At 44.1% G+C, this 24,202-nt stretch overlaps 1 protein-coding gene across 2 annotated transcripts in view; it reads left to right on the top strand.

Annotated features, from left to right (window-relative positions):
* HHIPL1 (HHIP like 1) overlaps window positions 1-21,372 on the top strand; it is a 58,083-nt gene extending 36,711 nt beyond the window's left edge. The window contains exons 6-9 of one of the 2 annotated variants that reach the window (XM_053282911.1): window positions 1,949-2,094; window positions 5,916-5,997; window positions 6,165-6,247; window positions 20,491-21,372. In XM_053282911.1, coding sequence (XP_053138886.1) covers window positions 1,949-2,094; window positions 5,916-5,997; window positions 6,165-6,247; window positions 20,491-21,113 — 934 coding nt within the window. In that variant the 3' untranslated portion in view covers window positions 21,114-21,372. The remainder of the gene's footprint in view (window positions 1-1,948; window positions 2,095-5,915; window positions 5,998-6,164; window positions 6,248-20,490) is intronic. The other variant, XM_053282912.1, reaches the window with a different exon arrangement.
* The last annotated feature ends 2,830 nt before the right edge of the window (window positions 21,373-24,202 follow it).

Below are 24,202 nucleotides of genomic sequence, written 5' to 3'. Positions count from 1 at the left end.
TGGAGCCTAGTGGGATGCAAAGAGCTTGGAAAACTAGTTGCATTCCTTCTTTTTTCTGCAGCCCAGCAGCAGTGGAGGATGAGGGGGCAGCAATTTTTACTGCTTTCTCCTGCCTCCTAAAGCACTATTCACTCGCAGCAATGTGTCTCCAAGGGTTGTGCGACCCTCAGGGACGTATTCTTACAAATGAATAGTCATTTAGGAGGGAGCCTCAGGAGGGGAAAGCAGAGAAAATTGCCCCCACCCTGCTGCTGCTGGGCAGCAAAAGGAAGCACCCATCTGAGCTCTTTGCATCCCTACAGACACTGTTCCCTTTAAGTAAGGCGTGAGCATGTGCGCATGCTCACAAGTTTTTGGATGTCCGCTCAGTTCATTTTAGATCCCGCTCAGGTTGAATCAAGAAGGCCCCATTCTGCCTGCAGGTGCATACACACTGCCTTGATACCGAGGCCCAGAACAAAACTCATTCCTCACAGAGATGAAAAAAATTAGAGGGACCACTGCCTACAGGGCTCTTTCCGTTGTCAGAACACTGCAAGGAATGTCAGCCACACTTTGCCCCATGTAGTTTTAAATTATTATTTTTTTGTAAATAGCAGTTGTGGGGGACTCTGATCAGTATCAGTGCATGTAGGAAGGGACATTTAACCCTTTGCTGTCGTCACAATCCAGATCAGAGGTCCCAAGTCTGTTATTTACCAAAATATGTAAGGCTAAACAAAAGCCATGTCTATTGGCCACTAGCAAAGTTTTAATACCGTAGTTTATGATGGGGCAAAGTCATCACACAGTGAGGCTAGGGCAGCCCAGTCTTGGTTGGGCTGCTCATATAGAGCACCGGGATCACTCCCGATCCCGGAGCTTCTGCCCCTGCTAGCCCGACTTTTTAATCTGGTGTTTAGCTGAGGTTAAACCAGCCTGTGGTTCGTTTTACCTTGGCAGGCGATTGTGCGAACCATCTCCATCAGGTTAAAAGGCTTCCCCCTAGCCTGCCACCATTACTGGCAGAGAGCCGGGGGTGGGCGGAGGAGCAGCCGTGCTGAGCATGACAACTGTTCTAATGAGAGCAGCAGCCGCACTTGTGGTGCAGGGCACTCTGGGACGTGGGAGGGGGAAGTCCTCCCGATCCTAGCTTGGGCCTTCGCCGTGCCACCACTTGTGTAGGCACACGGCGGGGCGGAGGGAAAGACGGCTTATCTGCCGGGGAAGGTAGGTTTGCTTCTGCCTTCCCCATAGCCCTTCTGAGCAGCAGCTGGAGGTTGTGTGAACGACCTCTGTGAGTTTTCTTTGTTGCTATGCTTTGGTGAAGCGTTCGTGTAAATATGTGCCCCATGTGGTTAAATTCTTATTTAATATTTAGAGGAACTTGGGGGGGGGGGGAATGCTTCTCAGCGTTTCTTTAATGTTGCTGTAATTTCTTCACTGTCCTGTATCTCACATGTACCTTGATTTTAAAGCACCCTAAATGTTAGTATTCTTGAGCAACACAAGCTTTGTGTACGTTCCGAAGGTGATGTATTGTGGATGATGTCAAAATCCTGAGAGCCCCACCCAGTTTTTAAAAAAATAATATTTACTCTCTTGTCCTCATGTTTAAGATGGCAGAAGTGCTAAGGATCAGAAATAAGAACATTGAAATGGAAAAAATTACTATTTTTTCCGTCTTCTACAAGAAGGACTTTTTCAAAATGATATTATGCACTCACAGTCAGAGCTGCCAATTAATCTAGTTCATGACTGCATTTCAGCTGTACCCCTCCGTGCCCAACAAGCTGCCAATCCTTACATACACCCTCAATTCCCGTTGAATGTTGAGGACTTGTCGCGTTCTGCAGGAATTAAGGAAAAGACATATAAGCCCAATTGGATCAGGCAGGCTGAAAGTTGTTCTCCCAAGTTACATAATACAACATGTTGTGGTTGTTGTTTTTCTCTTTTTGCTTTACAGGCGCCTGATGTCCTTGAAGGAGAACCGTCTGACTGGGGAATGGCAGTACAATGAAATTTGTATGGGGAAAGGACAAACATGTATGTTTCCTGGACTTATCAATAACTACTATCAGTATATCATCTCTTTTGCTGAAGATGAGGCAGGTAATAATTGAATTGCTTAATGAAACGTTTGGCTCGGATCCTTGGGTTTTTGGATGAGCTTATTGGCTGACAGCCAAACTAAATTACTCATGAGTAGTCCTATTGAAATTAAGCAGTCCTTTAGAGAAGCCCCTGAATAGTATATTAAGTCAATCTAGATGCCAGCTGTTGTTTTTGTTTATTGTACCACTTCTCAACAACAAAAAATCTCCATGTGGTTTACACAAAAAAAGAAATAAGATGGTTCCTTGTCCCAAAAAGGGCTCACAGTCTAAAAAGACATCTGAGATAGATACCAACAATCACCTCTGGAGAGACACTGTGCTGGCGTTGAAGAGCGATAGTAGCTGTCCCCCTGCTAAGTATATAAGTCACTACATTAAAAGGTGCTTCTTTGCCCAATTAGCTGGGGCTGCCTTGGAGGCCATGTTCTTTGCTTTAAAGCAGGGGTGCCCAACCTGCAGACCTCCAGATGTTGCTGAACTACAACTCCCATTAGCCCCGGCCACAATAAGTTGTAGCTGGGGCTGATGGGAATTGTAGTTTGTGCAACTTCTGGAGGGCCGCAGGTTGGGGACCCTTGCTTTAAGGCAAAGGTTCTGAAACTTGAGTCTCCAGATGTTGTTGGACTACAGCTCCCATCATGCCCAACCACAATTATCCATTGTGGCTTGGCCCTGTCCATTGTGGCTAGGGATGATGAGGGCTGTAGTCCAACACAGTCTGGGGACCCAAGTTTCAGAACTCCTGCCATATTTAATTAATGGAATTCACTGCCACAAGATATAGTGAGGACCATTAGCTTAGGTGGTTTTAATGAGAATTTGGACAAATTTCATAGATAATAGGTCTATTCACAGAGGTTAGGTCAGATGTCTCTATTAGACAAATTCACAGAGGTCAGGTCTATCTAGTAGGATCAGTCTACTAATCATAATGGCTGTTGGGAACTTCCAGGTTCAGGGGCAGATACCACTGACTACCTGTTGCTGGAGAGCAACAGCAGGATGTTTTCCATACCCAGTGTTTAGGCTGCAACTCCTCCAGAATGGAGGTGTGCATTCACATATCAGCCAAATTTACTCCAAAGTCCCTGCGAGCTATCGGGGAGCACTTCACATACAATTTTGAGGGGTTTTTTTAATTGCACGTTAGAGTGTAGCTCAATTTATATCCAGGGTAAGAAAATCCACTTTTTGCCGCATGGGGGGGGGGGGGCAACTTTGGATTTTTAGTAAAGCCCTACATTGAATCCGGGGTAAAGCCTGCTGTCTGGGAAAGCTCTAGGAGAGAGCTATTACCTTCACACCCTACCTGTGGACTTCCCGGAGGCATCTGATTGGCCACTTTAGGGAAACAGGAAGCTGGACTTGATGGACTTTTAGTCTGATCCAGCAGGGCTCTTATGCATTCATCAAGAAGTATGAGGTTCGGAATCTACCCCTATTTGTTTATGTTAAATTTTATGACATGTCTCCTAATTACAAGAATTTATGAAGCAAATAGCAAATACAAAATGTACATTGAAATTTAAAAAAAAATCCAACTTCATTGGTGTGCTAGTGGTGTATTTAACTCCACTTGCTTGTAGTTATTGCTCTTAATAACATATAGTAATAATCCTGGAGCATATTATGTAGAACCAAATAAACTGGTGACATTCTGGTGAATTGGAATTATTTGTTCCATGTCTATGGAGCCTTCAAAAACAAGAGGAAGGACATGAGTGGTAGTGATGCTTGCTTGGTCAGTGTTGCTGATTACCTCGCCAGTATGGTTCATTTGAGAAGGGTGTACAAAGCAAAAATGTTTTTTTTAATCGTTTGTGGTCACAGGCAGACAAGCGTCATCACCCCACAAATGTTTAACCTTGTTACTAAGCAGCAGTGTTCCCAAATTTGCAGTTTATGAGTTTGTACTCACAGCTATTGTAGTGCAAGTCTCTTGGCATCCAGACATGGTGACTCTTTGCCAAATCCTCAAGGTTAACAAACAAAATTGTTTCCTGGACAAGCAAGCAGATGATACTTGCTGTGAACCCTGACTGAGAAGATGAAATAAAACTGGCTGGATAGAACAGTTCTTTTTGTTTTTAAAAGTGAACATCACTAAAAGAGGAAACAAATCCCAATCCTTGTTTGAGGTCGGAGTGGCTGGGTTCTCACAATCACAAGGGTCCTGGTTAAAAAGTTAATCAGGATCAGCAAGTCCCACAGACCTGGTTGTGAGAATGCAGAATTTTAGGGCAATCATGGTCAAACCACTCCAATTAACCAGCATTTTATCCAGGGTAAATAAATTCTAGTTAACTGGAGCGGTTTGACGAGGAATGCCCTGAAATTCTGTGTTCTCACAATCAGCTCTGCAGGGCTCACCGATCCTGATTACCTTTTTAACCAGGATCCTTGTGATGGTGAGAATGCAGCCAGTCCCAAGGCAGAGTGCATGCATGAGAGATCGGAGGTCTAATATTACAGGCATCTGATTAAAAACTGGTGTGTTGTGAACAGAGGCTGACATAATGTACAATGTTCCATCTGCCTTGCAGTGGAACATTGCAGAGTATGTCAGCCAGAGTTGAATTTGGGCTAAGGAAAGCCAATTCATCCCCCTGTAGAGCCATGGGGTTTTGAGATTATCTGCAGCCAGTTACACTTTCTAGGTCTAGCCCAGGGGTTCCCAGCCTGTGGTACTCCAGATGTTGATGAACTACAGCTCCCATCATCCTCAGCTACAATTTATTATTGCTGAGGATGATGGGAGCTGTAGTTCATCAACATTTGGAGTACCACAGGTTGGGAATCCCTGGTCTAGAATACTTCATAGAATAGTTGTGAGGATATAATGAGATAAACCCATGTATGCCACTGAGCTCCTTAAAGTAAGGGTTTAATGCAGATGTGATAAATATATAATATTTATAATATAAATATATAATATATATAATATCTAAAGGATTTATTTGACCAGCTTAGTGAAGATTATAACAGCACATGCACTGTTCATTACTCTGGGGTAGCCTCAGAAACCTTACTGATATGCCTGCCAGGCTGCCACATATAAAAATCACTTTCAACAATTTTTGAAGCAGTTCAGTTAAGATTATAGCTAGATACTTAGTTGTTAGCATTTTGTGGAATCTTGTAAATATAACAGCTGACATGCAGAGTAATACTGCACCAGTGCAAACATCACATTGCATTAGTGCAAGGATGTTGCACTAGCTAGCTCTAAGTTGAGAGCTTGCATTCAGACTCATGTTGCCCTAGCACTTTCAAATGTTCAAAGAGCTTCACTTGATCTTTTGTTTTGTTATCCTTACAGCAACTCTGTAGAGTAAGCAAGTATCATTATCCCCATATTGCAGCTGAGGCTGAGGGGGAGCGGCTTGCCATAGGCCACCTTGTGAGTTGTGAGGCATAGGGGAGATTTGATCCAGGCTCCTGGCTTGATCTTGCTTCAGAGCTCAGTCTCTTAGTCACTGTATTACACTGCACCAGCTCTCATAAAGATAAATTACATTAGACCTGCTTTAGAGCATTTCAGGTGCCACAGTCGTAGAGCTGTTTGCTTGGAAATGTCCCACTAAGGTTATACTGGAACTTACTTCCAAGTAGGTGTGTTTACGATTGCGGGGTAAAAGCCTGCACATTCTTAATTTGAATTAATGATCTGGTTAATGTATCAAAAGTCCCTGCACATCACTATGGAGTTTGTTTCTGGCAAATTTCATGTACTGCTTTTTGGTGCCAAGTAAGTTTGCCTGCCTCTCGGCTGCTCCACTGAGCAGATATTCATGCCTAATTTTTTGTTTCCTGAAGGAGAGCTCTATTTCATGTCAACTGGAGTACCAAGTGCCACTGCTCCGAATGGAGTCGTTTACAAAATGGTTGACACTTCACGGTAAGTTTTGGGACATGTTTGCTTCTAAAATTTTGCTACAGTGGGGGTAACTCATCCTTTTCATTTTGGTGATTTGGTGAGCTCTATTCCTTCTCACAATTGTTAACATTTCACTGGGGTGGAGGATGCTTCCTTATTATTCCTTTGTGTGTTTCTGGTTTTATCAGGAGGGCACCACCTAGGAAATGCCGTGTTGAGCCTCTACCAGTAAAAGTAAAAAGCAAGCTCATGAAGTTTGTTCCAAAGGAAAGTAAGTACTAGAGATGTTATTTTAATGAACGCTGTCTTTACTTAGGAAGTTTGTGGGGTTGAAAATTTTGGTCCATACAAAGAATTTCCTTCCTGGTTTCAAGAGGGTGAAATGAGCATATTGGATGAATATGCTTCCTGGTTTCAAGAGGGTGAAATGAATACAAACAAGCAATAACAGACAATAAAGGTTTAACCCTTGACACATGGGCTGGTTATTTGCTCGATTCACCCGCCAGGGCACTTTGCAGACTAGCTGCTCAGCAGCAGCAAAATGCCTCCGTTCGGGCAAGTCACATTCGAAATGTAAACAACAGGGGGAGCAGTCTCGCGGAAACAAAAACAGCAACTTTTTCACTGAAAAAACAGCAACTTTTTCACACTGGATATACAACGTCCTAGCTCTATATCGCAGCAATTAAATTCGAAACAAGGCATTGGAAATGTGAATGGCACCCTGCTGTCCGTGTAGGGACTGCAGTGTCACAATGTAGGAAGTGAGGAAGCACACTTCCGGGATACGTCCTGACCCCATTGGAGGGTCTAGTCTGGAAAGCACCCAGGTGAATAACATAGCTGGGGTTAACCCCAGGGTGGGCAAGACTCTGGGGTGGGGAGAGGAGAGCAGGAACGAGACACACTTGCAGCTTGTTTACTTCCACCACCTGCTCCATATCCCACCCATACTGGCTGCTACTATGCTTGTTTGTATGAACATACTGCAAATGCAGAATGAGCAAACCAAATTTAAACAAAAAGAATACCCTTTTAAGACTTTTTATAATATTATATATATAGAATAAATACTAAGAATGGAAAAAAGTTGAAATTTACTAGAAGGCTTCCACAATCATGATGGCAGATAGCAACATATTTAGAAATGAAATATTAAATGAATGTTGCGCTTGATGCCATTTTTTTACCTGGATGGTGGGGTGGGGTGGGCAGGGGGAAGTCCAAGCAAACATTGGTAGAAGTATTGTAAAGGTATTGACATTTTTGGAGCACAGCTGAATATTTAACCTTGTGATACTTCACGAAATGTGAATTCTTTTATAGTCTGTAGTGTAGAGGGAAATGAATTAAGGAAGCACTTCGCTGTTCTTAAAAACAACCAAATTGTGATATATGGTCTCTGGTCCAGACGGTCTTAGAAGAAACAGCACTGTATTGTTTGGGAAATCATTTAAAATGCAGTGCCTGAGCTGAGATTCACCCCTAGGCTGCTTGCAAATGTGCCTTTTTAAGACTGAGCACCATTTCAGGGATGGGGATGAAAAGTCTGCTTAATTTGGGGGTTGATGAATGAAGAATTAGTCTACTAGCGTTTGGAATCTGTTGTGATAAAGGAATATCTGTCCTCTTCCTATTGCCTTTCTTATTAAAAAACAAAAAGGAAAACTTCTCTTCCTCCCCCATACTCATACTCACACAGAGTGTTTTGTGTGTTGCCTTAGCAACTCTTCTCTTTTAACACACATTCCAATTACCAGAAAGAATAGGCTCTGAAAGCTCACAATTCCAGTCACCGATGAGAAAGCATCTGGTACAATAGACAAGCCAGGACCCTCACAGCTTATAACAAGCCCATCTGTAGTTGTGATGAAGATCACAGCAACTCACTCCTGCCCCCTGTTTCTGTAAAGCTGGTAGACACTGGCAGTGTAATGAATTGATTAACAATTAAACCTTGGGACTTTGATATAACAGTCATGAAAATATATAGTATTTCTGCTTGTGATGTTGGCATGATATCATTATATAGTTGCATCTCCCAGCCTAATCACTAGCATAGGAACCTGCCTTATGCCGTTGGTCCACGTAGCTCAGTATTGTCAACAGTGACTGGCAGCAACTCTACAAGGTTTCACGCAGGATTCTCTCCCAGCCCTACCTGGAGATGCCAGGGATTGAAACAGGGACCTTATGCATGCAAAGCAGATGTTCTGCCAATGAACTGTGACCTTATCCTCAAAAAGCAAGCCTTAAGCACAGATTTCTCAAGGAGGTCCAAAAGAAAACAATCTGTGGCATACCATTATCACAGGACAACATAGGAAGCTGTCTTATATCAAATCAGGCCTTTGGACCATCTGCCAAGATGACTGCCAAGAACTGAAGGCCTTGGTGTTTCAGAGGAATGTCATGCAGTGTTAGACCCTGTGATTCAGATATAATTCATGTTACTCCGGCCCTGATCATCTCTCCCTTCACTGCAAGAATTGGTGTTTCCCTGCTTCTGCCATGTGGCAGGGCATTCTGCTTTTCACAGTTGCATTTATAGAATTGCATTTTATATATGCAAACATAGAATTTAATTTAAAATAATGTTATCTGTATCCCTGTGCCAGCATTGTGACATGACACAACAACATCACACAACATGGTTATTTATGGTTTGCATCCAGTAGTGTAGTGCTACAGGGACGGGCAGGAACACAGTCCCGTTACTTTTCCCCCTCTAGGGTCTCAGGTTGGACACAAAGCCCTTGACTTTCTGCATGGAAATAATGTGCTGCTCTTGCTAATCCAACCATTTATTACCATTCTTCCTGTCTTAGAAACATAGGAAGCTGCCTTCTACTGAGTCGGACCTTTGGTCCAGCTAGCTCAGTACTGTCTACTCTGACTGGCAGTGGCTCTCCTAGATTTCAGGCAGGATTCTTTTCCAGCCCTTCCTGGAGATGCCAGGGATTGAACCTGGGATCGTCAGCATACATGTCCCATGGTGGACTAGTGTCCAGACATCCTAAAACAAATGACGGCGAATGTCCACTGAAATGCACTGGTTCCTCCAAATGCATTGAATTCCGATGGCCATTTGGAAATTCCATCCACTTGATCGGTGCCGAATGATCTCCCACAATTCTCAAATCTGCCTGTTTCTGGGGGATTCAGCACTGGGACCCTCACAAACAGCTCTGTCTTTCGTACCTTCATTATCAGTACCCATTTGGGGACTGACAGTGCCACCTCCATTGAAATTGACTACAGACATGCTCACAACACCAGCACCGTTGACTTGCTCTTTGACAGTCAACAATAAGATGCTTCCCCCTCCATTGGACATGCTGCAGCGGAAAAAGAAGTCTCATCAATCTGTTCCATCCAGTTCCACACAACCAAAGCTACCTTTACAGTCTATTACAACTAAAGCTCTTCTGCCAGTTCCCAAGATGAAAAGGCTGTCCTTGCCCCAGCTTCTGGTCCCAATGAAGGTTCTACCAACTTTACCTCGTACAATAATGAACAACTTGCCTTTGGTCCCTGTACCGAAGAGATGTACACAAGCAGAGTGCTTTGGAGAGTGAGCGGGCAGAGGCCATCATGAAAACCATGTATGGAACGTTCAGGGCAGTGATTCAAATAATGGCAGGTGGTGTCAGTTGAGGCAGTTAGGAATTAGATAGGGCCTGGTTGGGACAGAAGAAGGAGCTGAGAGCAAGAGCGCCTGTGAGAGACTGAACAAGGGAGTTTGTTCAGGGTGGTTTTGTGAGAAATCTTGGTAGTTTATTGTTCAGAGTTTGTAAGAGGCCAGTAGTGAACTGGAGCAGTACTCTGACTGTGGAGCCTGAGTAGGATTCATATGAGAGAAAGGTGTCTAGGGGCAAAACTCCCTGTTAAATAGACATGCAGTCTGGGTCATTACACCAAGTCCACAAATGACTCACCTGCCTCCTCTGTCTCAAGAGGCCATTGGACCACCCAGATGATGAGGTGCCAGGATCACGGGTGGACTTCCGCTCTAGAGATGACACTGAAGATTTTGAGGTTGCATCGGACACCTCACCACCATACTGGGTGGCAGACCCTAAGCCAGGCTCTCCTTCAGAAGACCTGATATCTATTTGGAACAAATGGCATGTATAGCACTCTTTGGGACTGGAAATACAGCAAGCCCAGAAACAATCTACAGACGCCATTTTCAGCCTCATTGAACCAACATCCAATATTCCAGTAGTCCTACCATGATATCAGCTCTTCTAGAGGTTACGTGGAATTGCTGGGACAAACCTTCTTCTGTTCCACTGGCAGCAAAGGGTTTAGAATCCTTGTACAGTGTACAAATTGACAAGTGTAAATTCCTGCAAAAGCATCCTGCCTCAAACTCTTATTGTGGTTGAAGCAGCGCAATCCAGGTCACAATCAAGCCCTGTCAGCCCCACTGGACCAGGAAGGATGCTTCCATCGGTAGGTGCATTACTCCTCCTCTGCTCTGTTACTCAAGGTAGTGAACTACCAGCACTTTGGTTTCTTTGGAAGAAACTGGCTCCTTTCTTAGATCTCCTGCTGCATGATAAGAAAGAGGCAGCCCTCACCTTTCAGAGGGAGGCATGTTATATTGCCAAGCAGCAGGCATGGCAAACACTCCACTGATCGTATAGCTTGAGCCATGGTAGGTTCTTTTGCCCTTCAACACCACGCTGGCTCCGCTCTTCTGGACTCACTCCAGGAGCCTGTTCCAGAATAGAGGACCTACCTTTCAAAGTGCTGTTTGGAGCCCAAACAAACAAAACAATGGAGAAGGCCCACAAATTGCAAACATGAGTGAGGTGAGCCTTTCCACCTCATCTTCTCAACCCAGTTGACCTGACAAGGGGACCCATTCTTCAAACTCAAAATCTTCCTTGCAGTCCCAGGTTTTGGATTGCTCCTTTCACTCCCCACCTGACAAGAAACTCAGTACACATTCCTTGTCCAAATCCTCTCAAGCTAAGCCCACACAGTCCCCTTGCAATGTGTACCCTCACAGTCCTTTTGAGTGTGAAGCCATCATGGACAAGATTGAGAATGGGCCTTGAAACCCCATATTTTCCAAGAAGCCGTTAGTTCATCCTCCTTTGGTCCACTCAGCCTGCTTTTTAGCAAATGTGCCTTTCTTTCTTGTTGCTCTTACAAATGGCTGCTTTTGGTTTTCAGCTGATACGGTTTATATACAGATATGTTTATATAAGCTGCCTTCTGAGGCATTATGCCTGAAAGGCAGGATAAGAAACTGGTTAAATAAATAACAGTTATTCCCCTTTAGGGGAGAGGCCCTAGCTTAGTGGCAGAGCCCATGCTTTGCAAGCAAAAGGTCCTAGCTTCAACCTCTGGCATATACAGGCAGGGCCAGCCCAGGATAAATAGTGCCCAGGATGAGGAGTACCATTGAGCTCCTGTCGTAAATCTGTTAGCTCGGCTAACCCAACAGGATTTACAACCCCTTTCAGCACTCCCCGGTGAGTTAACAGGAAGCGGCAGCAGAACTGCACGAGTGAAAAATAAAAGGCTCACAAAGAAAAAACAGTAAATGAATTAAGTCCCCTGAACTGAACTAGGTACCCCCCTCTAACAATAACTGAGTAATAAGTGAACAGAAAACACAGAGAAAGGAATGAAAATAGTGAAGGACAACAGAAGCAAGGAATTAACAGAACAAAGCAGGAAAGCATAAACAAGGCAAACTGGAACGCGGACAAAGTTTTGGAATTCAATAGCACACTGTCTGTGGACCAGCGAAAGTTGCAAACAGCACCTGAGCAATTGAGAGACTGCCAAATATATATGGCTCCAGAGAACCAGCAGCCAATGAGGCTTCCCTGAGTCAACACTTCGGTTTCCTCTCTAATGATCTCCTGTGCCTGCGTGACTTCCATTGAGCCTCCCTCTTGAGCCGTCTTCTCAAGACAGGTGAAATCCCAGGCTCCTTCCCATCAGAAATCATGTCTGGCAGCTGTTGTGAATCCTCAGCTCCAGAGTCTAGTCTCCCTGCCAACTCCTGTTGCTGTGCCTCTGAGCCCTCACTAGCAGGCAAATCCTCCCATTCCTGCTCTGACTCTTCTGTGTCAGAAGTCTGAGCCATGATAGCTCCCCCCACCCTCTATGCTTAGTGTTTTTCCTCCCTAGCTCATTGCAGACCTGAACATACAACAAACAATAAGCCATCAAGCTCAATTGGGTAGGTGCCCAGGTTGCCCACTCTTGAGGCCAGCCCTGTCTGCAGGCTGGGCTGGGAAAATGCCTATCAAACCTTGGAGAGCCAGTAGATGGACTAGTGGTCCGACTCTGAATAAGGCAACTTCATATCCTCACAAAAATCTTAAAGAGATTTGACTTGCCCGAAGACATTCAGTGAGCTTCATGGTTGAGCAGAGATTGGACCTGGGTTTCCCACATCGAAACTCAACTATATATGCCAACTACAGTATATATGTACTGCAATGGTTTTTGAAGAAAGGTATACACAACATCCCTACACACACTTTTGAGGCATTTCCTGATCTTATTTCTTGAGGGGCAGACTTGGGCCCAGAGGTGCCCAAGACATTTTGGTGCCAGAGGCAGAGAATCTAAATGGAACTACACAAATTAAGCTAAAAAACCCTGAGACTCTGCTGCCCTTCAGTGGTACTGAAGAGGAGAGCTGGTCTTGTGGTAGCCAGCATAACTTGTCCCCTTAAGCTAAGCAGGGTCCAATCTGGTTGCATATGAAAGGGAGACTAGAAGTGTTTGCACTGTAAGATATTCCCCTTAGGGGATGGAGCCGCTCTGGGAAGAGCATCTAGGTTCCAAGTTCCTTCCCTGGCAGCATCTCCCAGATAGGGCGGAGAGAGATTCCTGCCTGCAGCCTTGGAGAAGCCGCTGCCAGTCTGTGTAGACAATACTGAGCGAGAGTCAGACCTATAGTCTGACTCAGTATATGGCAGCTTCCTATGTTCCTATGTACCCCAAGGAGTATCTCACCCAACCCTGTCTGTGGAAGAGCAGCTTATTGTCTGAAGCTTATGGTTGGGTACTCATATATGCCTCTGCTTTTCCCCCCTCCTCTCCTGGGGGAACAGAAGATATACGGGCCTGTTGGTCAGGAGCTTTCAGTGAGCTTTTTTACACAATAGTTTGTTCCATATTTTTTCATGCTCCGCCTTACTTAGTGACTGGCTCTTTCAGAGGATCAAAATGCCTGTGTCAAGTTCTGAAGAAACCTGTTCTTCCAGAGCTCCATCCAGACACAGAGCACCTTCCTCGTGCTCTTTACTTCCCGTCTCCTTCCATGAAACACTTTAGAGTGGGGGCTTCTCTCCTCCCCATCTGGCTGGAACGCCAAAACTCACAAGGAGGCACAATGAGTTTCTTCACAACCAGATGCGGGCCCATCACTAAGTATGGCAGGAACTGGGGGTTGGAATTAGCCATTGTGTGGAAAGCTTTCCAGTGTTTCAGAAGCTTTTCAGCACATCTCAGCATTTCCCACCTAGCTTTTCACATCGGCGTCCAAGTGTCTTCCTTGGCTTTCCGTAGAGGAAGGGAGACAGTTGGGGCTGGGAGGAGGGGACTGCCTGCTGCTGGGACACTGAGCTTCAGCCATATGTGTGCCTTCATTAATCTTCCCCTGCCCCAGCTACCCGTATAAAGATAGCCAGAGAATATGGTGTGCACTCTCATGTCAGAGGGATGGCTTTTATTACACCAAACTATTTGGGCAGCCTTATCATGAGAGACACCCCCTCTTTCAGATCCCCCTCTGTATTTCCAAATATTGAGAAAAGCTTCAGTACAAATAGCTGTAGCTAAACTGAAAGTGAAATCAGTGTGGCTAGCTTTTTAAACACGACCTCCTCTCATTTTCATGTCTTGCATGCTGGTGAAGGATTCTGAGGAAGGGTTTCTCACCTGGTGTTGTGCCTTTTGTGCATCTGCTGTCATTCACAGTTCAGTACCTTCCCCAGATGGGCAATATTTGCTTCCCAAAAGACAGCAGAATGCCTGCTCATCTTGAACAGGGACGGGGGAGCGTATCTTTTAGCGTGTTCTCACCAAAATGCTTCTCGCCAAGCAGGGATGACAGTGTGTTAAAACTGAATCGTGTGTTCTCTCCTCACCTTTCTGAATGAATCATCCTGCATTTTCAGCTAAGGAGAGGTTTGAGTTCCGCCATCTACTGATGTGTTGATGTCAGGCATGAATGTGAAAAGTTGGAAATATCACAATAAGTGCTGCTTTTTCTTTAGCCTGATCTAGCTCCTGGCACTCCTTGTGGTGTATTTAACTTTGTGGATCTATGCAGATACAACACTAAACAGTGGTTGTCTAGCCAGCCTGATTCAAAAGGTTCTGAAGAATAAAAATATAATTACTATCTTCCAAAGAGCTAAGAAGGAACTAGCTTGATAAGCATCTAATAGCAGGGAGTTCCACAGTGATGGGATCCCCACCAAAAAGGCCAAGCATCTTCCTCTCCTGATCCTAGTGCCCAAGAATCTAGATTCTGCACATTCAAGTTGTATATCCAGGAAATTAGTGTTCTCCAAATATAGTTTAATTCAAGCTAAATAAATGGTACAAATCTCATTTTTCTCATAAGTGTGCCTTTAGAAGTTGCTGTATCAGGTCTATAGCCAGAAATTTCATTTTCAAACACAGGTGACCTTACATGCTGACGTTAGAAGTTAATAAATATGACTGAGCAGCATTTGGATAAGTCAATAATGATGAAGACCCATTTAAATTAATGGGATTAAATTCACCATGTCTCAGTTGTCTCATTGATTTCTGTGATGTGTAGCTAGCTAGTCTGGATGTTGCCCACTATCTTTTAGTACTTAAACAACAACAACCAATCATTCCAGTATGTTTGTATTTATTGGCCAGAGCATTAGAATTTGGAAACAGGTTTACTTCTAACTGGGCATCTGGAAAGGGTATGCCTGTATATTTTTCTTTATATTGCCATGGAATGAAAAAGACTAGAGTTGTCTTTAAAAACAAACAAAACTAAAGCTGAAAGTTTGTGGAAGGACTCCGAAAACACACGTCTAGGCCCCTTCAACCTCTTCCGCCTCTACTTCCATGTCCTATTATTGAATTTTTAATTTTTGGTGGAATGATTGAGTGACAGTGGTTGAAGCTCTGGGTTCCTGGGTGTCGCCAGAGCCAAAACTCAGATACTGAATGTAGAGCAACTTGTGAATGAGCCATTTATCCTCTAGTTCTTTTTGAACGGTATTCTTGTACGGTGTTCTTGAACGGTATTATACTGGGCAAAGAGGCACCTTTTACCGTGGTGATTCGCTTTATTTAGCAGGGGGAGAGTAACTGGCCCTATCCACCCCCAACACAGTACTTCCAGTGACTGTTGCTGGTGTGTGTCTTATGTTTCTTTTTAGAATGTGAGCCTTTTGGGGACAGGGAGCCATCTTATTTGTTATTTCTCTTTGTAAACTGCCCTGAGCCATTTTTGGAAGGGCGGTATAGAAATCAAATTAATAATAATAATTATTATTATTATTATTATTATTATTATTGTTGTTGTTGTTGTTGTTGTTGTTGTTGTAACACTCCACAGCTCAGGTTACCATCACATGTACTTGCATTTCTGCTGCCATTAACTAAACCGACTTTTTATATGGCACAGGCGGATGCAGAAAAGCACTGCCTATCCCAGTATTTGTTTCCATAGTAATGAATGCACTTCAGAGTAAGAGGAAAGATGGTAGCAAAGAAGGACAAGGGCAAAAAATCAAAATATGTGCAACAGCAAGTGCAAATACTGAATGCTTGCCTATGTTCTAAAGGTTTTGATACACAACAAAAGTTATTCATATGGGCAGCCCCACCCAGGCTTGCACAGTCCTACCCAGGTAGGGCTACTTGTGTGGAGCTGTAATGGATTCCCCTGACTCAGATGGCTAGATGATAAATTGGCTGGCCAGTGTTGGCTGGCCTTCTCGGTCACCTAGCTCATGAGGGAGACTCTTATCTGCTGAGTCACCACTCATGAGTGGTCTGAGAAGCTGCCTGGTGGTTTAAAATCTTTAACTTTCAAAAGCCCAGAAAGAAAAAAGATTCTAGTAAAACAGAGGTTCTGGTAGTTTAAATTTGCTGCCACCAAGCACTCCAAACCTTCCGAGATTGGACTGCTGGACTAGAGTGCTTTAGTCCAGGCTCTCTTGAACTGATTATTGGGCAAATATAGAAACCTGTCCCCCAAGTGTTTGCCTGCACGTGGAACTCATGATAGCTGAACTGAGCTCTTAGAGATGCTGTGCAGTAGTGGGTTCCCTCCCCCCCCCTCTGTTTGAGTTAATAACCAACTCTGAGAGGCTTAAAAAAAGAAAGGAACAAAAACAGTTTCCTGATCTGTATGAGGCTCTAGCTTTTTAGATGCACTTGAAAAATGCTTAACTTGGTTACGAGAATGTTTCAAAACACCCAGATCTTTCTTAGGTGGTATGTTTTGAAATCTTAGTTACTCAGTTACAAGAAACAGATATTCAGAAATTGCAAAAATAAAAATAATAATTAAAAAAAAAAATCCTGAGATCAAGCCCCTGCAAAACCTCTGACCCTCAGAGATTCTCCTGCAGCCTCTACCATGCAAGAGCAGTCACCATGTTGGTCACTGTCCCTCTGCACTCTCCTCACATATTTCCTGATTCTTCTCAGAAGCCCCAGAAGCTCTCTTGTCCCACCCACCTGATAGACTGATTGGTCAAAACCTGGGGGTCGCCAGCCTGTCAGTCAAGGATGAGTTCACTTCCTGTTCACTCTGTTGGGGTGGGGAGTCTGGTCCCTACAGGAGTGCAGGGATCGGGCCCAATCCCGGTGCTGCCCCTGAAGAGTTTGTTAATCTGCTATCCCAGTCCCTGGTTGTGTGCACACTCTAGTGGCCTGCAGCCTGAGCATGCACAAAGCCGGGCAGGAAGAGTGCCCGGCAGCTGGGGAATTCTCCAATGCACCACACATCCATTGTGGGATACCATAGGACTTCCTTCTCTGGCTCCTGGCTCTGCCGCTCGGTATGGCACAGCTCGTGTGCCCTATTGCCTCAGGAGGAGTAGGCCGGTAATGTGAGTGGGGAGGTAATTGAGACAGGCCAGGGTGAGTGTTTGGCTCAGGAGGGGCCAGCAATCTTTGGAAAGAAGGGTCAGGATCTGAGCCAAATCGGCTTGGAGCTTTTGTGGGAGAGATTGTGACTTTGGAATTTGCACTTCTGTATTCTTGGTGAGACAGTTAAACCTGCCTATTTAGCAGTAAAACTGAAAATCGAGCTAATGGCTATTGTGTCATATATTTCTGGCCAGCGTCTTCCGTCGAGTGAGCTTGTGACACATATGAGCAGCAGAGCTTAAAAGCTTTGATTGTGATTTAAGCAGAGATTTAAAAGCTTATTTTGATTGTGTGTGGTGAGGGAGGTGGGAGCCTGCCTCCCCGTCGGCCCTCCCAACCCTCATCATTTTCAGTTGGCCTTCGTGTTTTCTAAACTTGAGTGGTTTTTGTATTAAAGGTATTATGCAATAGAAAATAAAAGAATAGAAAGTAGTAGCTCAATAAAAAGAGGTAGCTATATCTCCTTATTAGCCACTCTCATCTTCAGAGAAGTAGCTCAGAGAACAGGGCAGAGGAGAGCACAACATTACAAATATTTGGATTGTTTGTAGTTCCTGTCCATTTCCGGTGTGACCTTGAAAACAGAGGAACAGTCATCAAGGGAATACAGGTGGACAGTTACCAAGGGATCACTTAACCACTGCATGTAACCCACATGAGTCAGCTGACTTTATTGTCCTGCCTAGTGGGTAGGGGGATTTACCACATGCCTCCTTCACTAGATTTCTAGGGCACGTGATGCAGCCATCTTGCTGAAGCTAAGCAGCTCTAGGTCTGGTCAGTACCTGGATGGGTTACTGCCTGGGAATCCCATGTGTGACACCTTGAGTTCCATCATGGAAGAAAAGTGGGGTGAAATTGAGGAAATAAGGTACAAGTGTGGTTAAATTCTCCTGCCACTTGGCGTTTATTTCTCAGAAATATTTAATTTTAATTGTGGCTTTGAATTGGTTCTATTTTAATTTCTGTTTAATTGGTTTATTTTAATTGGTTGTAAACCACCTAGATATATTACTATTATTACATATATGTGTAATAATATACACATAAATGTAACACATATTTTCGACCTGCTTTTCCACCTGAAAAAGTGGCCCTTGAGGTGGCTAACACACCATAAAACAAGATATCCTATAGCTAAAACCTGATAAAGTCAAAAAAAACAGCAAACAAACTTAATATTCAAGTGTCCACTCCATGTACATGAACTGTTGTGTTCCTTGAACTTCTATAATAGTATCCCTTCTAGAGTATGCTGTGACCTACCCTTCCCTGTGAAGTATTAAAAAGCCACCTCATTATTCATGAGTTCTGAGCATGATTTCCTAGAGATGAAGGAGCAGGAGGGAACAGTTTATGGAAAGGGATTTGAATTTTGGAAGAATTTTACAGAACCCAATAAAGAAGAAACTTTCTTGGAATTCATGCCTAAATAAAATTTAAGGAAAAAAATCACTGCCAGCTCTTTCACCATAGGAAAAGCTCCATAGTAGACTTTAATTATGGGTGCCAAAATTTTGAAACAAGGAAAAGAGTGTGGAAAAAAACACAAATTGCTTTTCTTATTCCTTGATTGGACTTCTCTGTGGTTTCCATATTCTGTTTAGAGTCTTGTCATAGACTTATCTGTCTGGCAAGTCAGAGGCCAGCATGCTATGGAATGTAGCCTTTTTGTCCACCCATGGATTGATTTTATTCTGAATATATAGAATCTATATGTCTGTAGAGCAAAAAATCAGATTTAAGTAGGTTAGGTAGGTTCACAAGCAGGAGCGTGGGGACAATTGAGCAAGTGGGGGATAACTGCCCCTCGGTTGCCAAGGCACCCTCTTGCCCCTCCGGCATCCAGCTGGCAAATGAAGCCCTCACCAGCTGGGAGGGCAAGGCGTGCCCCTCTCCTTCCCAGTCAGTGTTTCATTGAAATGCTGGAGGAGGAAGCGCAGCCAGTCAGCATTTCAACGAAACGCTGAGTGGGGAGGATGGACAATTGTGGACCCTTTCCTGGGCAGTGGCAGGGCGCCTGGCCAGTACCAGGGATGGGGCCCCTCAGACCCTATAGAGTTTCTCCAGTCAGTGATTCAATGAACTTCCCGTCCCCAGTACTGGCCACTTCCCTGCATCTGATGTCAGATGCAGGAAGCATGGCTTGGGCCAAGCACAATTAGAAATCTCAGGGAACAGGGGAGCTGCAGTGCCGGCAGGACTCCATCCTCCAGCCACAGGTGAGCTACCTACACCCCTGTTCACAAGGCCTACGTAATTTGGTATTCTAAAGTCGTTGCTGACGGGGAGCAAGTTTGGTCTTTGCCTGGAGCAGTGGTTTCCAAGAGGTCTGCCTAAGCAACCCTGGGATTTCTTGTTAGGTTATCAGTGGTTCTCCAATAACACAGTGGCAGCATGAAAACGGTGGTATTTAATCTTCCCCTGCAGTACACAACTTTTGGTCACATTCAAAGGTACCTGTACAGTTGACATGAGGAAATGGGAAGGCCCTCAGGCCTACTTGGCATGAACTGGTGGTGCATTCTGGAATACAACCCAGACCTCTAGGTACACAGGAAATTGCCTTCTACCAGGTCAGATCATTAGTCCATCTAGCTCAGTATTGTCTTCAGTGATTGGCAATGGATCGCCAAGGTTTCAGGCAGGAGTCTCTCCTAGCACTACTTGGAGATGCCAGGGGTTGAACCAGGGGCCTTCTGCATGCAAAACAAATGCTCTGCTACTGAGCTATCTCCACTTCAGCACTGTTGTGGTTCCATGGGAAGAGAGCTGGTCTTGTGGTAGCAAGCATGACTTGTCCCCTTAAGCTAAGCAGGATCCGTCCTGGTTGCATACGAAAGGGAGACTAGAAGTGTGAGCTCAGTAAGATATTCCCCTTAGGGGATGGAGCAGCTCTGGGAAGAGCATCTAGGCTCCAAGTTCCTTCCCTGGCTTCTCCAAGATAAGACTGAGAGAGATTCCTGCCTGCAACCTTGGAGAAGCCGCTGCCAGTCTGTGTAGCACTACTGAGCAAGATGGACCTATAGTCTGACTCAGTATATGGCAGCTTCCTATGTTCCTATGTGCCACTTCAGTTGAAAAGGAGAGAAATAATAGCAGAGAAAATCAGTCCTGTTTTTCCCCACAGTATTGCCTTAACACAAGGCAATAGGACTGTGCAACAGGTACTTCCTACTAGTTCATTATGCAGAATTTGCAATGTCCAAGATTCAGTTGGCCCTCTGGATCCCAAAACTGGCATGAGTAAACTCCACGCGTTCTCTCTCTGGTTGTTTAAAACACTAGTTCTTAATCTTTCAAGTAGCGCCTCTAGCTACAATTCAGTCTACCTGACCACAGAATGCTAATTTTGTCTCTGCTTTTCCGCCTCAGAGCTTATAGTGAAAACGCCAACACAACGCCCCAAACTAAGAACCACAACCCGGACCCCAGGAAGGAGCAGAGCAACTGCGGAACCACCCCCAGCCACAACTCCAGACTGGCTGCAGCAACTCTTGACCCTCTTAAGAAATCAAAACAGGGCACCAATGACCACCGTACCACCAAAAACCAAAGCTCCAAAGCCCAGGAAAGGGGGGAGGACTGGGGGAAGAAGAGGACAAAGAAGGAGAAAAAAGCCGACCCATGCTCCCCCACAGTCACGGAATGGTGCAGTCCGGATAATGGATGGTAGTGCAAAAGGGAAAGACCGGGGAAGGGTTGAAATTTTCATCAATGGAGAGTGGGGCACCGTGTGTGATGACTTGTGGACCTCAAAGGCAGCTGCAGTAGTTTGCCGCCAGTTAGGCTACGCTTTTGTGGTTAGGGCAACCAAGAAAGCAGAGTTTGGGGAGGGACATTCACTTCCCATCCTTCTTGATGATGTTCAGTGCACGGGCCAGGAGAAGACCCTGCTGGACTGCTCACATGCAGACATTGGAAAGAACAATTGTTCCCACAAAGAAGACGCAGGAGTGATATGCAGTCATGTTGATGTTACTGAGACTGAACAGTAGGAAGAAAGCACCATGGGTGGTTTATCAAACTAACACATCTTGATTTAGAAATGTATGTGTACCAAATGAACAGAAGGGATATGCTGTATGTAAAATGGCCACAACTGTGGTCAGTGATCACTTGTAATGTTTTTGCAAATGGAAGAATATATAATTAGCCAACACCTCTTATAGATATTACAATTATGTCCATTGCAAATAAAGATGATTATCATGTTGGGTACCTGGACTAAAAATTAAACACTGGGCAGACCTCTCATGCTGGTTTTGCAAATGCAATTCTTTGACATACAAATTTATATACTGTAGTCAGTTTATGTTGACAAAGAAGTCTATAAGACACATAAGCCTTATTCACACATGATGTTCATCTCTCATACAAGACCTATACACAGGTACAGTTATTTACACATTCTACTTAACACAGATGCAGCAGTACATTTCCTATCTCTACTGTGCATTTGAGGGGCCAGGTTCACTCTTGTTAACACATGATAACATTGTCAAGAGTGGTGAAAAACATCACAAAGAGAAGCGTCTGGCGAAATTTGCATTTTTGGTATGAATTAAGATGTTACATTAATAATTGTTATGTTATGGTACTGATTATGAACAGTTCCCCTATCTCCAACTGAGATTCCTAGACAGCTGGTATGAACAAGTTTATAGATCCTTGCATACCCTAATTTTTTCCGATTCTTCCTTGTATTATCATGAGATGGGCTTTACAGGGGTCAGGGGGAAAGGCTGTAGGATTTGCAAATATTGGCTGACACCATGAGACTTCTGTCACCCTAACACTTTGCCCCAAGGCTGCTGAGGAGTCCCAAAGCAGCATCATGGCTAGTCAGAGTGCGAGGGTCCTCGTTGTGCTAGCACTTGTTCTGCTTGTGCAGCTGTTTGTTTTGAGCAACCCCAACACTGCCTAGGCTTGGGACTCTTCAGCAACCCTGAGACAGAGTGTTGAGAGTGACAGAAGGCTGCACATCATGTCAACCATTGGAAAAGGTAGGATTGGGGGTAGGATTTTTTAAAAATTGTTGTTGTTGTTGTTTGCAATGGGGCCTTTCAAACATTGCTAATATGATTTCGGCATCATCTCAACAGATACGAGAACAAAAATGGGAGTTGGAGGTAGGGATATGAAATATTATCCAGTTAAATAGTTAACTAATAAGAATAAGTTTACTGGTAAAGTAAACATTTAGTTTACTCTTTTTTGGGGGGGGGGAATCCAGTTGGAAAAGGCATTACTAATTGTTTACTGAATTTTTTGCTTAAATAAAAGTAAACATTTCTTAAAGCAAAGATTTCAGTAAGCAATTAGTAATGCCTTTTCCGACTTGATCCCTGCCCCCCCCCCACAAAAAAAGATAGAATAGGGAGGAAGGAAGCATTGGGTAGCCTTTCTCAGGCATATTGGCTTACATACTGCACAGAGAATTGTAGCTCTGAAAGAGAGGTGTGTACACTGCTGTGATGCACTCCAAAGCAAGCCCACTCTGCTTGGAGGGGCAGGGCTTCTCTGTGCCTGGGCCTACTAATCAGTGCATAACTGCAGTGCTACTCCCATCATTCAGATAAATGTTTTGAAAAGAGTGTTGTGAACTATGGGTCAGATAATGGTACAGTAAGTGAGGTACAGGGGATCTTCCAATAAGCAGATCTCCCTTGTTTTCAGTTGTGTACACTGTCTTGACATCTAGGCATTAGGCGCTTTATAAATGAAAGAAATAAAATAAGATGCAATAGGGGTGCAGGCTGGGACAGGAACCAGAACTGAGACAACAGGTTTTTCCCCTTGTAAATCTGACTCCCCAAGTCATGGAAACATCCTGCCCTAGTTTATGTTAACAGGCGCATATACTTCCAACTGATTTTCCTTTTGCACTATTAGCTAGAAAATTGAAACACTATTAGCTGAAGAACCATATGTAAAGACCATTACCAACATGACTCAGCCTGAGAAAAAAGGCAGGAAATTCAGAATAAGGATTGTCAAGGCCAATATGTTTCTAATGCATCATGCAGAGAGGAAGGAAACGAGGACATCAGAACATGAGTCAAGGACGTGTTGGCCTGAAGCTTCATGTTTCCTGGATTGTTAGACCCAGAAGAAACATGATTTCAGTTAATGATGTTTGTGGTATTTTCTGCTCCACTGAATGTTTGGTGAAGCAGAAATGTTTTATGTAAGGATTAACATCATGATACTCGATTTTTCTTTGAAGTGGTTGTTTGTTTTTTGTTTGTTTTTTAAGCTCAAGGGGACTCCAGAGTCTACCTCCCTTACCACAGTCCCCAAAAAGATAATTCTTGCCATACTGGAAAAACTATCTTACTCTCAACAGTAATTCAAGTAGATAAAACTGCTTTAGACTCCTGTCATCTGTTTTTCCAAGACCATCCTCAGCCTTCTAACCGGCTAACTTCCTTGCCTTAGTACCAGATCTACTCCATACAGAGTTCAAAATCTAAAAATCTCTCTCTGTGTGTATGTATACACACACACATCTGATTGTAGAAATATGGCTTCTAAGTGGTATAGAAACCCACAGACTGAAATTAAGGTCTTTTAGTGGGACACCCCTAGTCCATAACAGCTTTTATTTGCATTGCTTGCTCTATTTTCACTGTGAGAGACTATTACATACTGGAAAACCAATATAATTCCATTAGGCCAATGCTGGAGGATGCACACTTTAAAATATTTTGGCTAGAGAATTTCCATGTTTTGTTTGAGGCCTGCTACAGTTTTAGGTTGAATTCGAGCCCTGTTTAGACATTTAAAAAACTGGGTACCGTGGCAGACGTTGATGCACACAGCTAACAGAGATGGAGTGCCTTGCAGGGCTGCTGCAGACATTGAAGCAGTGGGGCTGCTGTAGAGAATGGGCAGTAGCACTACCTGTGCTGCTGCACTTTTTCCTGTTCATAACAATGGGCAGAAATACAGCCACACTGGTAGCATGACCACCTGCTCTCAACAGCAGCGCCACTGTTCCACAGTTGGGTGTCTGTGGTAATAGCAGCTCTGCAGTTCCCTCTCCATGAGCTGTCTGCCCCATGTGAGCTGCCATGTCCAGTTT

The sequence above is a fragment of the Hemicordylus capensis genome, chromosome 1 (genome assembly GCF_027244095.1).
Source record: "Hemicordylus capensis ecotype Gifberg chromosome 1, rHemCap1.1.pri, whole genome shotgun sequence".
NCBI classification, from domain to species: domain Eukaryota; kingdom Metazoa; phylum Chordata; class Lepidosauria; order Squamata; family Cordylidae; genus Hemicordylus; species Hemicordylus capensis.
The sequence above is the reverse complement of the archived record's forward strand: the minus strand, read 5'-3'. Positions and strand labels throughout refer to the sequence as shown.